Raw genomic sequence first — 14448 nt, forward strand, 5'->3', positions numbered from 1 at the left:
CAACATACACGGTTGGTGCAATGCTGTTTTTAGGCAGACCAAAAACGTTAGGTCTCCTCTTGTTTTACACACGCGTCTAGTGCAGGGACGTCTTACGTACTTCCTGACACCTACAAACAGTCCTATGCATGGCGCGTTCTTCTCAAATGAAACACGATAGGAAGGGTGACATTTTCTTAAACTTTTTTGCACCTAACGAGTCTTAATACGGTGCCTAACATAGCACGTTGTCATGCATTAGTATGGTTAATAGTATCCTGATAGGCTTATTCAGGTCAAATTTTTGAAATTTAGAACTATATAAGTCAAAAAGTCGTTAAATATGCTATATAAAATAATTAATATTTAATTAGGAGAATTAATTTATGACATGATATCAAAATGATCTATGATCAATTCCATCATTAGCGTCCCAATTTTTTTTATATAAAAAGTTAAATTTTAACACAAAGTATTAAGCTCAAAAGTTCTTGTGTGAAGAAACGCTTAAGTTTTTGAAAGAGATAATTCATTACAACCATATAATTATATTTTAAAAAAAAAATAGGTTGAATTAATATGTAAGATTTGGTTAATAATTTTTAATTTTGTTCTTCAATTTTAAAAGTTCATGATTAGATTCATATATCTTAAATTTTTTAATTAAGTCCTTACTGTTAAAAAACATCATTATAAGTTTGTAACAATAATAATTAATGGACCTTATTAAAAATTCTTAAAACTACGAGCACCCAAAAAGTTTGTAATATGTGGTCCGTAGAGTTTTGAAAATCTCTACATGGAACCCTACTGTTATACTATAGGCTTATAGAGTTATAGCATTGTATAATTTTTTAATAATACTTTAACTGGTAGGACCCAATTGAAAAAAATTAAAATTCTAAGGACCCAAATGCAAACTTTGAAGATATATGAATTTAAAAAAAAAATCAAATAAAACATGGACCTACATGCTGAATAGTGTCTTTTAATAAAAAGTTATTCTTTTTTCGCTTTACACGCCAGTGATGTGATTGAAAAAAAAAAAAAAAAACTAACTTTTCATATTTACATAAAATTATACCAGTAAGACTTTGTGTAAAGTCACTAAAAAAATACAAGTTTATGTCCTTTAACAGGACGTTTGGTAAAAGAGATATTTTTTTTTACCGAGAAAAAAAGATTTCCGAGAATATAGTAGGAATTTTTTTCCCAGGTAAGTTACAAAAAGATATTTGGTAGGTCCAAATTTTTTTCAGGAATGTTGAATTAATTATACTAATTTCCTAGGAAAATAAAAATATCATGTATCAGATGGTATTTTATTTGAGATTCTATAATTAAAACTAAAATAATGAGGAAAAAAAATTCAGAGAATATTTTCACTTTCCTCGTACCAAATATTAGAAAATAATTTGCCTCGTCCTACTTTCCCAACATTTCTAAACAATATTCATACTAAACAGTCATAAGGTGGTGTTTGGTAGAGGAGAAAATTTTTTTTATTCGAGAATCTCGATTTTCAAACATATGATGAAAACATTCAGTTTACGATAATATCCAAAAACTAAAAATTTAAAAAATTTTGTTTCCCAAAAATCTTAAAAAATACCATCCATCAAACGTTTCCTAAAAGGATACTTTTTTTTTCCATAAATAAATGGAAACATCTTTTTCATGAACAGAAACAAACAAGGGGCAAAGAAAAAGAGTGGAATTCGTAATTATTTTAGTAGTACAGAGAATGAATTTGACACGGGCCTTTGTTAAGTTATTTGTCATATTAAATACGGTAGATATGATGATACAAAAGATCAACCTTCAACCCCCTATCTTTTGTACTTAATTGTCACCACAATTGTCGGTTGGGAAATGGGGACAAAACAAAATCTGTATAATATTCACTCACCTAGGAAGAATCTTTTTTGGTCCCTCCAAATTTAGCCATTACAAGCCAAAGAAGTAAACAACTTTTTTTTTTTTTTTTTTGGAAAGTTTCTAAAAACAATTTTTTATTAAAAAAAATTAAAAATTAAAAAAAAATTAAAAATTTGTAATAGTTGTTTTTATTTTGTGTTTTGATTTTTAACTTTCAAAACAAAACAAAACAAAAAACATACAAAAACACCTATTTTCATAATTATTTTACAAAACAATTTAAAGAAAAAAAAGAACACAATTAAACAGTAATTTCTAATCAATTTCATATCTAACTATGTATATACATATAGAGGCAGGATCTTTTGACACCGGTGTCAAATTTGAAGTTTGACACCTCATCTGAGAGTCGTTAGATAAAAAAAGATCAATGGTGTCACATGCTTACAAATTAGAGTCGTTGATCTTTTTTGATCTAACAGCTCTCAGATGAGATGTCAAATTTCGAATTTGACACCGGTATCAAAGGATCCTACCTATATATATATATATATATATATATATATATATATATATATATATATATATCCAATTTAACTATATATATCAACGATAGATACTGTTCGAAATGGAGTTATTGCAATGTAAGCAATGAATGCCCTTGAACATTTATCATCTTGGAGATTTTAAAGATTCAACTTGAGATTTGCCACGAGGTCCTCTCATTCTAATGAAGAGCCTGTATTCATCGAAGGTCATTGTCGGGTAGAGTGCTGGCCTGCACGGTGTTACCAACTCTTTTATTGGTTCTATGGGTATATCACTTTTGGGGTTGTAGAAGAAGGCCAGGGAAACTCTTTCTTTATCTGAATTTACTATCACTCTGTGCTCCACACTCTTGTAGATTGCATTGCTTAGAACCTAATCAAACAAAAAAAAAAAAATCAAATTAACCAATACAGTTTTGTGATACTCATGTTAAAATTAAAGCTGCAAAAGATATATACGTTCATATTAAAAACCTACACTATACAGTTTTGCTAGCAACCCTTAGTCCTTTCCCTTGTTTCTAAAGTAGGAGGATCGTGTACATAAGGTGTTAGAGAATAATATAAACTATTAAAAAATCTATCATCTAACAGCTTAAAATTTTAAGTTGAATTGCTTCTTTACATAATATAAGAACTTCAGTGATTATAATGTTATAAATTCAATCCTCATCGCTCCTCATTTATGAAATTAAATAAGCACAAGATAAACCAAAATTTCAAGCCTAAAAAACTCTAACGTGAGTAGTACGTTAGAAAATAATATAAATTATTAAAAAAGTCTTCACCAACAACAAAAACTTTTGAGTTGAATTAATTTTTTAGCTAAGACGCACTATTGGGTCTCGTTATCACAAGGTGCTCTGTTAACATTGTGAAAGATGATGCAAAGTGGTATTGCAATGATTGGTAGAATTTGTTCTAGTTGCACATGATGAGGTTATAACAAGGGAATTTCAGAGTCACAATTTAGCTAATAGCTAGTATAAAATGATTCATTCAATAATGTCATGCCAAGAAACCTATGACTTCATCCTTAACCCTTCGGCCAAATGTTCATCTACTTTATGTATATGCGCTTAACTTTCAATATTGAAATGATATTTTATTTTTATTTTTAAATACCATACTACTTTTAGTGTTAAAAAACCAAAATGAACCCTTAAAGAAATATCTTTAATGTTAAACACTATGAAGGCCACTTATCCACCGAAATGAATGACCAATAAAAATAAAAACAATAATAGCACTTCACATGTCTTCCCTCCACGTGGAAAGATCCATGTGTCATGAATCATGGCCAAGCATTCCCTCTATATGGATAATTGTGTGTGTGAGAGAGAGAGACAGAGAGATTAATTACCTGAATTTGATCACCAATATTGACAATGAAGGCATGGCGAGCAGGCTTCACAGTAATCCAATTATCACATTTTCGGACTTGAAGACCAGGTACTTGGTTATCTGGAAGCAACATAGTCATACCTCCTGGGTCTGAGTGTGATGACAAACCCAGTGTCAGCTCTGGCCTTGGACACTTTGGATAAAAATTCACTCTTAGACACGACCCAATATCCTCACCCCCAAAAGCTTTTTGAAGAAACCCCTCTTCCAATCCAAGGTTTATTGAAAGAACCTTCATCAACCTCCCACCAAGCTTCACCAACTCTCTCCCATACTCATCAAACACTTCCCTACACAAAACCAATATATATATACTATTTATATATAAACTAATTAAATGAAAAATTCTTCATGATGTTTGTTTATTAATTGTGTCTATATATTATTACCTGCAAGAAGGAGGCATAGCTGGCCATTTGTTGTAGTCCTTAAGTGATAAGGGAAGGTAGTGAAGATAGTAATAATCACTCCAATCAAGAATAGCACCTTTCTCAACTCCAAGCCTGCTACCATACCCTTCATAAGTTTTTGGTGAGTTTGCATATTGCTGCTTCACCTCCATAGGCAAGTGAAAAAATTGACGCCATGTTTCCCTAGCCTTGTCCATCAAATCAGGGCTAACACCATGGTTTATGATTTGGAAGAAACCCCACTCATTGCAAGCGTCTGAGATTTGCTTAAGGATTGAGGCTTGGGTATCTTGGTCACCATATAGACCTCCGAGGTCTATGATTGGGATATTGGCATCAACATCATCACAAGAAGAAGAGCTTATTGATGGCCTATCAGTAGAGGGCTTGATATACCTTTCAGGGATTGAATCTTTGCAACTTTTGGACAAAGATTGAACCCTGATTATTGGTTCAGGCCATTCTGGTTGGTTATTGGACATTGTTGCTACTGCTTCTAGTTGATTGGTGGGCTTGCTTTTTACAAGGTAGGAGATACACACTTCATGTATCAATAAATAGTAAACTATGATACACTTGGTGTGGTGGGAATGCAAACAATTCCATGTGAGTTAGTCCTACTATAACGTGGATGTTTTCAGTTCGAACAGGATTGTCTTATGTAAAGAATACACGTGGTTTATTAAAAAGGAAAAAAAGTAAACTATGAAACATGTTCATTGATTTTATTCAAACAATAGGGCCAGTTGTGTTTGTGTCAAAGACAAAGAGTTGGGTTTAAGCCAGAAGAAAAATTTAAAAAGGAGAAAAAGATGGATGTGTTTTGGGATGAGATTGAGATGTGGTGCAAGTTAAATGGAGATTATGGCATGGGAACTGAAAAGGGCATGAACAAAACGTGAAATTTGTGGGGTTTTAAAAAGGTATAAATGCTATGCTAGTGAATTCCAATATAGATAGAGACACGAAACAATTTAGTGGGATTTATTTTTGCATAAGGTGTTTGTAGACTTATAGGCGGAGTAGGTTGTGATGTCTTTGATGAAGTTGACAGAAAATAAATGCATATTTAAGATATTTTTTAAGTATGATAATTAAACAATTATTTAGCTTAAAATAAATTCAATAATCACTTATGGTTATGGTCAAAGTGATATATATGCTGACTATGTCAAGTATGTGGGGGAATCCGGGTTTAATCTTCAATTAGTTAATTAATTGGTATTCTTTAAAGATAAACGCATTTACTTTCCTTTTGAAGTGGGACTAATGATAAGCTGCACATTAATCTGAACATCAATTATGCATGATTTGGGGTCCAATTAATCTGAACATCTCACGAACAAGCGATAGTTTACTTCTGGGGTCCAGGCCACCACCCTGTAATTTTATTATATGAGTAAAACAAAGAAAATCAAATAATCAATTATTAATTTTTTTAATTATAATTATATATTCAAAAGTTCTTAAAAATTCAAGTTTTGCTTCCTTCTATAAAATTTATGAAGGCAATAATCATTGTCGGCACCAAGTTTCGTTAAAGAAATAAAATAAAATAGACATCAAGCTTGTCGCCTTTATTTCTTAGTACAAAAAGTTACAGGCTTGGATTTAAGTTGTGCCAAAATATTTGGTGGGGGCAGAATGGCAGTGTGCAATTTTATAATAGGTGCATGCATAGACTATGCTCTTTTTAATTGTTTTTTTATTTTACTTTTTGCACGTTGTTTTAGATTTATTATCCAAACTTTTTTTTTGAATTAAGTTAAGGTTTTAAAATTAATAAACTAGTGACTTGTTCAATAATTTTGCTTGAGAGCATTAGTTAGAATTATGAATCAATCTTGTCGCATCCCACAATCACAAGACAAGCCACTGTGCCATGATAAATAAAACTGTGAGGAAAGCATAGTTTCACCCACACATTAGATTTACATAGAACTAATTACAACTTGACAAAAAGAACATAAAGTTTACTAAAACTAAAAAGGGAGTTATTAATCTTATGTCACATGAGATAGTTATTTTATGTGAGTGAAATAAAGTTGTGGGCTCATAATTTAAAAAAAATAAAAAAAGAAAAAAAAATGGGCACAAAATTCCATGAAAGTGCAATATAAGATAGTTGTCTTATGTGACATAAGACAACTATTTCCCAACTAAAAAACTAGAAATCTAGTGTTTGTACTTAAGATACCATTTTAACAAGATGGATATAATATCTTACACATTCCTCGGTGTGTTTAGTACAAGAATTTTTTTTTAATATCTGGGAATTTTGATTATTGAAAAAACAATAGAAGTTGAGTTTACCCCGAATGTTACAAAAAAAGTGTTTGGTTCGTCAAAATATTATCGGGAATATTGGGTAAAGATTATTGTTTTTGTCTCAAAAATTGTTGATCTCCTTTCCCTTTGTGTTGGAATCATGATTACCATATTATTTTTGATAATCATAACAATAAATTTTCTTTGTATACGATATTACTGGTAATTTAAGGATATTCGAGAACTGGGTTTGTTTACTTCTACCACACATGACAATTTACATTTAGTAGAGAAGATGTATCACTAATCTTTCAAATATCCTTGTACCAAACACATCTTACATCTATAAATTTCGATAAGCAAGAGATAGAGAAGAAGGGAGAAGTGATATTTATTTGAATTTTTCTTCAAAAATAATAGGTGTATAAATTTAGGTGCTCAAATATAATTGCTATATATGTTCGAATTGGCTTTTTATCCTTCCAAGGCAAATTTCAAAAAATATTTATCGATTAAAATATTTACCAATTAATGTGAAAAGAAGGGCATCCTAAGCATCTTCAAATAAATAGATAAATAGTTTGTCAAAATGTTTAACGTCATTCATTTTCTCCTAAGATTTTTTTTTTTCTGGCTCTTTGAACTAGGGATTTTTTGAGGTTTTAATATACCAATTTGGTATTTGATTCATGGTATTTATTAATGGGAGTTGTTGAGTGACGCAAGGGGATCCAGTTGCACTGAATGTCGCGATTCGCGAACCACCCTCCGCGTCACTCACACATTCTTTTTTCTTTTTTTTTTCAATTGAGTGATGTCTCTCTCTCCCCACGTGGCACAATCTCATTAGTCCTGTTACTCTAAAATTTTGGAAGACAATAACTTTTGACTCGGATATCCAAATTAAATGATATTTTTTTTGATTTCACATAACTTTTCGAGATCTACGCAATGACACCTCATTTGACATATTTTATCTTCCATTAATATAGTTCAAATTTGCAACAATAGTTCTACATTTTTATAAATTTGAACTATGTTTGTGAGAAATAAAATATGTCAAATGAGGTGTCATTGCGTAGATCTCGAAAAGTTATGTGAAATAAAAAAAAATTATTTGATTTTGATACCCGAGTCATTGTCTTCCGAAATTTTACGGTAACGGAACTAACGAGATTGTGCCACTTGGCACAATCCTATGAGTTCCTCAAAGAAGTGGGCGTCACTCAATTGAGAAAAAAAATGAATGTGTGAGTGATGCGGGGGGTGGTTTGCTGCACTCAGTGTCGCTGGTCGCCCTCGCGTCACTCAACTTAGGGGTGACAATATGGGTTGAGCCCGGCGGGTCAACCCGCCAAAACGGGGCGGGTTGGGTTGAGATTTTCAACCCACCAACCCATCTCAACCCGCCCCGCCTAGAAGTGGGTCAAAACGGGTTCAACCCGCCGCGGGGCATGTTGACTCGCCGGGTTTTAAATTTTATTATTATTTTTTTTAATTTTTTACAATTAGGTAGTATTTCATTAATACTTAAATTTTTGTGATATTCAATTTTTTTTATCTTAGTACTTTCTAGAAAAAATAAAGAATAACAATTTTATTTATAACAAATGTTATCTATTTATAAATTCCTAAAGAATGTTTGACAAATATTAGTATACATTTAAGATTGAGACTAAAAAAAATATAGAGAAGTGTGAAATAAAATAAAATAATATTAAAAAAATTCATAAAATATAATTTATTTTTGAATTTTAATTAAATTTTTTTAAATTGGTGGGTTGACCCGTCAACCCACTATAAAACGGGGTGGGTTCATTTTTACAACCCATATTTTTTGGCGGGTCAACCCGCCCCGCCCCGTTTTTGGCGGGTTGGTGGCGGATCGGGGCGGGTCAACCCAAATTGCCATCCCTACACTCAACGACCTCATTGGTAAATATCGTAAATCGAATATCAAATTAAAAAATTAAAGGGGTAAAATTTTCAAATGGGTCAAAGAGCCATTTTTTTCTCCTACTAATGACTTGTGGTATAGGTGGATCCTACTTTGAATATTTTTTTCTCTACTATTTAGTAGACCCTATTTATGTCATGAGTCATTAATAGGAGAAAATATTTTCTCAAAGTTTAAATTGATAAATAATTATAAAATTCATATTAAAAGGGTAAAAAAGACTTTCGATTTAGGATCCCGTTATTATTTGGAACATGTGAATTTGGTAGACGAAAAAACTTTTAATGCGATAAAAACACTGAATATTAGGTGCAAAAATATTATTATGCAAAAATATTATTATAATCATGTACTAATGATATTACATAATTATAATATTAAAGTTATATATTTTTTTTTTATTTCTCAAAAAATCATGTAAGCTAATATATGCTCTTCCCATTAATCGATTGCACTCAGTATTCGGTGCTTCCAGCAAAAGCTTTCTCTTGGTAGACGGATTATCCCTTGCAAGAAGTTCTGCTGAATCTTTTTGGGGCTTCCAAGGAGGGGATTTTTTAAAGTGACCCGGGGCCAATATTTTTGAGTGGTCACTTTTCTTCTTTTGAAAAAACGTGCTTTTTCCAATTCTTCACTTTTTTTTTAAATTTCCTCCCACTTCCTTGATCTTTACTATTTTGGATAGGGACCATGTACAGCGGTAACACTAAAACAAATCTCTCCAAGTAGCAATTGGCCATTACGGCATTACCACTACTTACAACCTACGAGAATGTTTGGGTTGTAACGTGGTCCCCTAAAACCAAAAAGATATAGGTAGTGTTTAGTAGGGTTTTTTTTTTAAGATATTCATGCATTTGAGATTGGTATTTTATATTGTTCTTGTTTGGTAGAAGATATTCAAAAAATTTGCCAGCAAATTGATTTGCCCAGCTTTAGACAATTATGAGGAAATTGGGATCAAAAATATTGTGCAACAATACCATTTCCAATATGGTATTCGAAGATAACCGGTTTATGGAAGAAAGATGACCAAAAATATTGTGCAATAATATCACTTTTCCCGTAATATTTTGGTTAATCAAACAATTTTTTTTTAACTTTCTTATCAAACTCACTTCCCATCATATTTCTATTAATTGCATTTTACTGATAAAAAAAAAAATTCCCCTATCAAACGCCCTCGTAATGAATTATTGATATCTGGCTTGATAATGAAAATTATATTTTATGTAAAATTTAGAAAATATCATATTAAATTTTATATAGGTATAAATTAAGGATAAAAGAGTTCTCCAGTGAATGAAAATAAGTTATTTTCAGTGAGCTCTAAACGAAGTTGTTTTGTGGCAGAAATCAATGTGTTTTTGTAATTATAATATATTGCAAGGTTATATTAGTCTTTATCATTAAAAAATTTTAATTTTATAACCCCAAAACGACGTCATTTTGAGCTCACTAAAAATAACTTTATATCGGGTGACTGCGGAAATATTTTTCACATAAAATTAATTATTTTCTATAATGTTTTTTCTTTTTTTAACTTCATGATAACATATAAAGATAAACATCATCTCACTTAGCCGTACTTCGCACCGCCAATAGCTTCAGCACCACTCTCTTGCCATCATGGGCTTTTGGAAATTTTTTAAGGTGCACTTTGATAAGGACAGAAAAAGAAAAAAAAATTATGAGAAAAATATTTATTATTTTAAATGACACAAAATTATGTCATTTTGATAAGTTTTTATATTCTCTTTTCTTTTTATTTCAAATTTTATAAATAAGAGAAAATGACAAAGCATATCAAAATAATATAATTTTATTAAAAATGACTTAAAATTATGTCATTTAAAATGATAAACATTAATTTATCAAAAAAAATTGCCAAACACTAAATTCAAAAATTATATATCTGTCATATTTTCAAAGGACGATGCACGATACATGGAAAATTAATTTAATTTATTTGCTTTATTTTGAAGTTTTTATAATGAATATTTATTTAAATTTTAATAGGACATAAATTTAGTTTTAAGAAGTATTTTTTTTATTCAAAAAACTAGAGCATGATTAAATTAATTATTAAACTAATCATATTTTTTAGGTATTAATTATTTATTATATATTACTATATTTCAAATTATAATGTGGTACTACTAATCTAAGTATATTTAAATAAACAGTTTTACGAGTAATTGTTTCTTTTATGAGCTTTACGTATTATTTATATAAAATTAAGAAAAAGTGTTTGTCATTTTAAATGATAGAAAGTTATGAGATACAGACACAGAAAATTTAAATTTTAAATAAAAAAAAAATCACTCACTTTCTCTCTCCCATGATTTCCGTTTTTTTGTGTCTATCTCTCTCCTAAAATGACATAACTTATATCATTTAAAATGACAAACACCAAACCCATAAAATTATTTGATTGAAGTCACAATAAAAGTTTTCAGCATAAACAACAAGATTAAAAAAAAAAAAAGATAACAAAACGCACAGCCGTTTAGCAGTTTCTGCCTGCGCTTCTTTGTTCTCTGTTGTGCTTTCCTTCACTGGCTACCTTACTTCTCTTTCTCACCGGAAAGCAATAACGACGGTTCTATCAGTTCCAAAGTTTCACTATGCTTTCAGGTTTCTCCTTTTACCTTTTTCATTTTACTCTTATTTCAGGGTTTGTTACCTGGTACTTATGCAACCTAGTTGTTTGATGAAATTCCTAGCTGACATGATTTTGTGATTTTCACTATTCTTTTTTTATTTTTTTTATTCTTTTATTGTTTTTCTTTTGTCCATCTTCCAGTTTTGTAATATGCATTTTGATAAATCAAGCTATTTATCAAGAATTAACAGTAATTCTGCATTGGCCCTGCTGGGGAAGCATTACCCAATCAATCTCTTTGTTCTGTTAGTTTCATAAAAGATCCTAAAACAGTAGTTTATTGTGCTGCTGAAATTTGCAAACTTGTAGAGTCTTGTTTTAACAATTCATTTATACAGGAGGTACTGCATACATTGCATAAGGTTTTGTTCCTGCAGATTATTTGACTGGTTTCTCTGGAGATAACAAAACATTAGTTCTTCTGATTGACCCTCCCTTCCGCCATTGATAGTCACTAGAATTTTTAGGAATTGCATACCCCCAATGTTATTCAGGTTTTATCAGAGGAAATTGCTGTTTATACTTTATAGCGGCGTAGTTCTCCTTAAATATCATAGCGCCTGTCATAAACTCATATTCAAATTATTTTTTATATTGCAGTCATAGAAAAAGAGTTTTGTAGTCTCAAACGTCGTTCTTAATAACGGCTCAGTTTTTTGACAATTATGTCATGGCTGGTCTAGTTCTACATATTTTTCAAATGTATCTTGAATGCATGTAACTATCTTGCATTTTCAAGGTATTGTCAGTGACAATAAATTTTCCATGTACTTATATCTAACTCTGCATGAACTTTTTTATTCCTCTGACCCGGCAATATACGTTGTTCTTTTTGTATAGGTTCAACCACTGGGAGTTACTCGCAACTTAGAGTCGCACATTTCCACAAAAGGCCAGTTCCAGGTAGTCTGATTCTTTGTTAACTGAGGATATTGTCTTTCTTTTGGTATATGTCTCAAGTTTGCTGGAACCAAACTGGCTCCTCATGTAGACTAGATTTCATGTCTTAGTTTTCATTGAATATGCAAGGGGACTAGGTCATAATTCATACATGAGCCATTATTTAAATGTTTTAACATATGATGTCTGTAGGTTTGAGAGGAGGGAAGCTGCAACCTTCTAATGCAAGGTTCTCTCTGAAGTATAAAGTTTCCTGCAAACTTACTGAGTTGGGAGATGATTCATGCTCGTCAAAGGAACTCGAAAAGAGTAAACCTTTGGTTAAGATGTGTGGCATTACATCAGCTAAAGATGCTGCTATGGCAGCCGAAGCTGGTGCAAATTTTATTGGAATGATTATGTGGCCAAACTCAAAACGTTCTGTTTCACATTCTGTTGCAAAGGAGATATCAAAAGTTGCAAGAGATTATGGAGCAGAGCCTGTGGGAGTATTTGTGGATGATGATGCAGACACAATATTAAGAGCTTCTGATGCATCGAACCTTGAATATGTGCAGGTATATTTTTGCCTGACGTTTATGTATGTTCCATGACAATTAAATGCTTGATCTCGTAATATTTGGACAATGCAGCTCCATGGATATGGTTCTCGGGTAGCTTTTCCATCTTTAATTCAGGAAAATCATGTAATATATGTTCTACATGCAAATGGGGATGGGAGCCTTTTAAACACAATTTCTGATGAAGAATGTTCTCTAGTTGATTGGCTTCTTGTAGATAGTGCAAAGGGTGGCAGGTAAAGGCATGCTTCTTATATAGCTTAATGCCCATCTGCTTGTTAGATTATCTCTTTTTTCTGCACAGTAATATCTTAGAACACATGAGACGTCTTTGCAGTGGCAAAGCATTCAATTGGGCCCAGTTTAAACTACCAAAAATCAGAAGCAAGTATGGTTGGCTCTTAGCAGGAGGGATCAATCCTGAGAATGTTTCTGAGGCTCTATCTACTCTCAAACCTGAAGGGGTGGATGTCAGTAGTGGCATTTGTGCATCAGATGGCATCCAGAAGGATCAATCAAGAATAGCTTCCTTCATGAATGCAGTGCATTCTGTTCAGTATTGATTCACCTTAAATTATTATGAACCTCGAGAAAGGAAATGTTGTAATTAACCACATAATGTCTTGTTACAGTTTTCTTTTCTTGTACCAAAAATTGAGATCTACATCAAACTTAAACCAACAAAGCTGAATTTGAAAACAAAAACTGGTGGACATGAGACACGAGTTGTGGCTCATCCCATTGCATTACCTGATCCACAATCTTTCATTGTTTATATTTCTATTAAACAAAATTGGGTTATCATTTTCCATATATTTATCTAGGGGGGGTCGTTAATCCTACTTTTGGGATCGGCTATGTTTGGCTTTTACACAGTGAAGTTGCCTCTTAGCTCTATTATGATGTGTACATCCGAAAATTGATCAGATGGTGAAAAGAGGTTGAAAAATGATAATGAAGATGAGGGGGGAGATTTGGGGAGAGAACCCGACGTTGATGCTCTTTGTAGTTTGCCTTTGAAAATAAAACGAGCTCCTATATATATATATATATATATATATATATATATATATATATATATATATATATATATATTTCTTTTAAAACTTACCACTTTTTGTAGCTATTCATCCATATTGCCTTAACTTGGAAAAAAAGCCACGTCCCCACCATCAAACCAACAACCAATGGAAGTGAAGTTGGCAAGTACATAACAATAAACAAGAGGCTGGTGTACTCAATACCCTTAAAAAATCACAAAGGATTCCTTAGCTCTTACTTTTCTCCTTCATAAAGATACTAATAATTTGAGAGTTGGTTTAAAAATGTATTACCAATTAATTAGCCTTAACAATAATTGTTATTTAGGCTTGGTTCTAGTTATGTCAAACACAACTAGTTGAATGGCTAAAGAGTGATAATCCAATAGTCTCGAAAGGAGCTTCATCTCCAACCTTCAAAAACGGAAAAGAAGCTTATATGGTTGCACCAACTAAAAAGATGAAATATCCACAACCATGATGAGTAGGTGAGGTTGAGCAAATCAGGGTTTCTGAATGGGATCCACCGAGATAGAAGTAGACCTAATTAAAATGTTATGTGTCCTCTCAATGAAGGTAAAAATTAAAAAGCTTTTTGCAATCATGCACATAAAGGTGGAAATAGGAGGCATTATATAAGGGAATAAAAACAATGGTGATCAAGCATCTGCATATCACATATCACAAATGTTAACATATTGAGGTGTATTTTTATATGATGGCTAAGCTGATCTAATTTATGCAAAGTCCATTACTTAATTAAGCTCCCTGTTTATAATACCTTGCCCTTAATTAGGTAAGGTCAACAACAACACCCCCTCCCCCCCCCCCCCCCCCCC

At 31.8% G+C, this 14448-nt stretch overlaps 2 protein-coding genes across 3 annotated transcripts; one reads left to right on the top strand and one right to left on the bottom strand.

The window, feature by feature from the left end:
* Positions 1–2454: 2454 nt before the first annotated feature.
* LOC133318608 (jasmonate-induced oxygenase 1-like) lies at positions 2455–4815 on the bottom strand. 2 transcript variants are annotated; one of them, XM_061520625.1, is made up of 4 exons: positions 4199–4815; positions 3987–4099; positions 3769–3899; positions 2455–2778 (listed from the first exon to the last, which is right to left on the bottom strand). In XM_061520625.1, the coding sequence occupies exons 1-4, from the start codon at positions 4699–4701 to the stop codon at positions 2530–2532; spliced, it is 996 nt and encodes a 331-aa protein (XP_061376609.1). In that variant the 5' UTR covers positions 4702–4815; the 3' UTR covers positions 2455–2529. The 2 variants fall into 2 exon arrangements, with proteins under 2 accessions (XP_061376609.1, XP_061376608.1); XM_061520624.1 differs by having other exon boundaries at positions 3769–4099; positions 4199–4811.
* Positions 4816–10939: 6124 nt separating this feature from the next.
* Positions 10940–13305, top strand: LOC133318627 (N-(5'-phosphoribosyl)anthranilate isomerase 1, chloroplastic-like). Its single transcript, XM_061520650.1, has 5 exons — positions 10940–11081; positions 11950–12012; positions 12202–12566; positions 12642–12805; positions 12907–13305. The coding sequence occupies exons 1-5, from the start codon at positions 11072–11074 to the stop codon at positions 13130–13132; spliced, it is 828 nt and encodes a 275-aa protein (XP_061376634.1). The 5' UTR covers positions 10940–11071; the 3' UTR covers positions 13133–13305.
* The last annotated feature ends 1143 nt before the right edge of the window (positions 13306–14448 follow it).

The sequence above is a fragment of the Gastrolobium bilobum genome, unplaced genomic scaffold (genome assembly GCF_033153095.1).
Source record: "Gastrolobium bilobum isolate Gb01-03AN ecotype WA unplaced genomic scaffold, APGP_CSIRO_Gbil_v1 utg4519, whole genome shotgun sequence".
NCBI classification, from domain to species: domain Eukaryota; kingdom Viridiplantae; phylum Streptophyta; class Magnoliopsida; order Fabales; family Fabaceae; genus Gastrolobium; species Gastrolobium bilobum.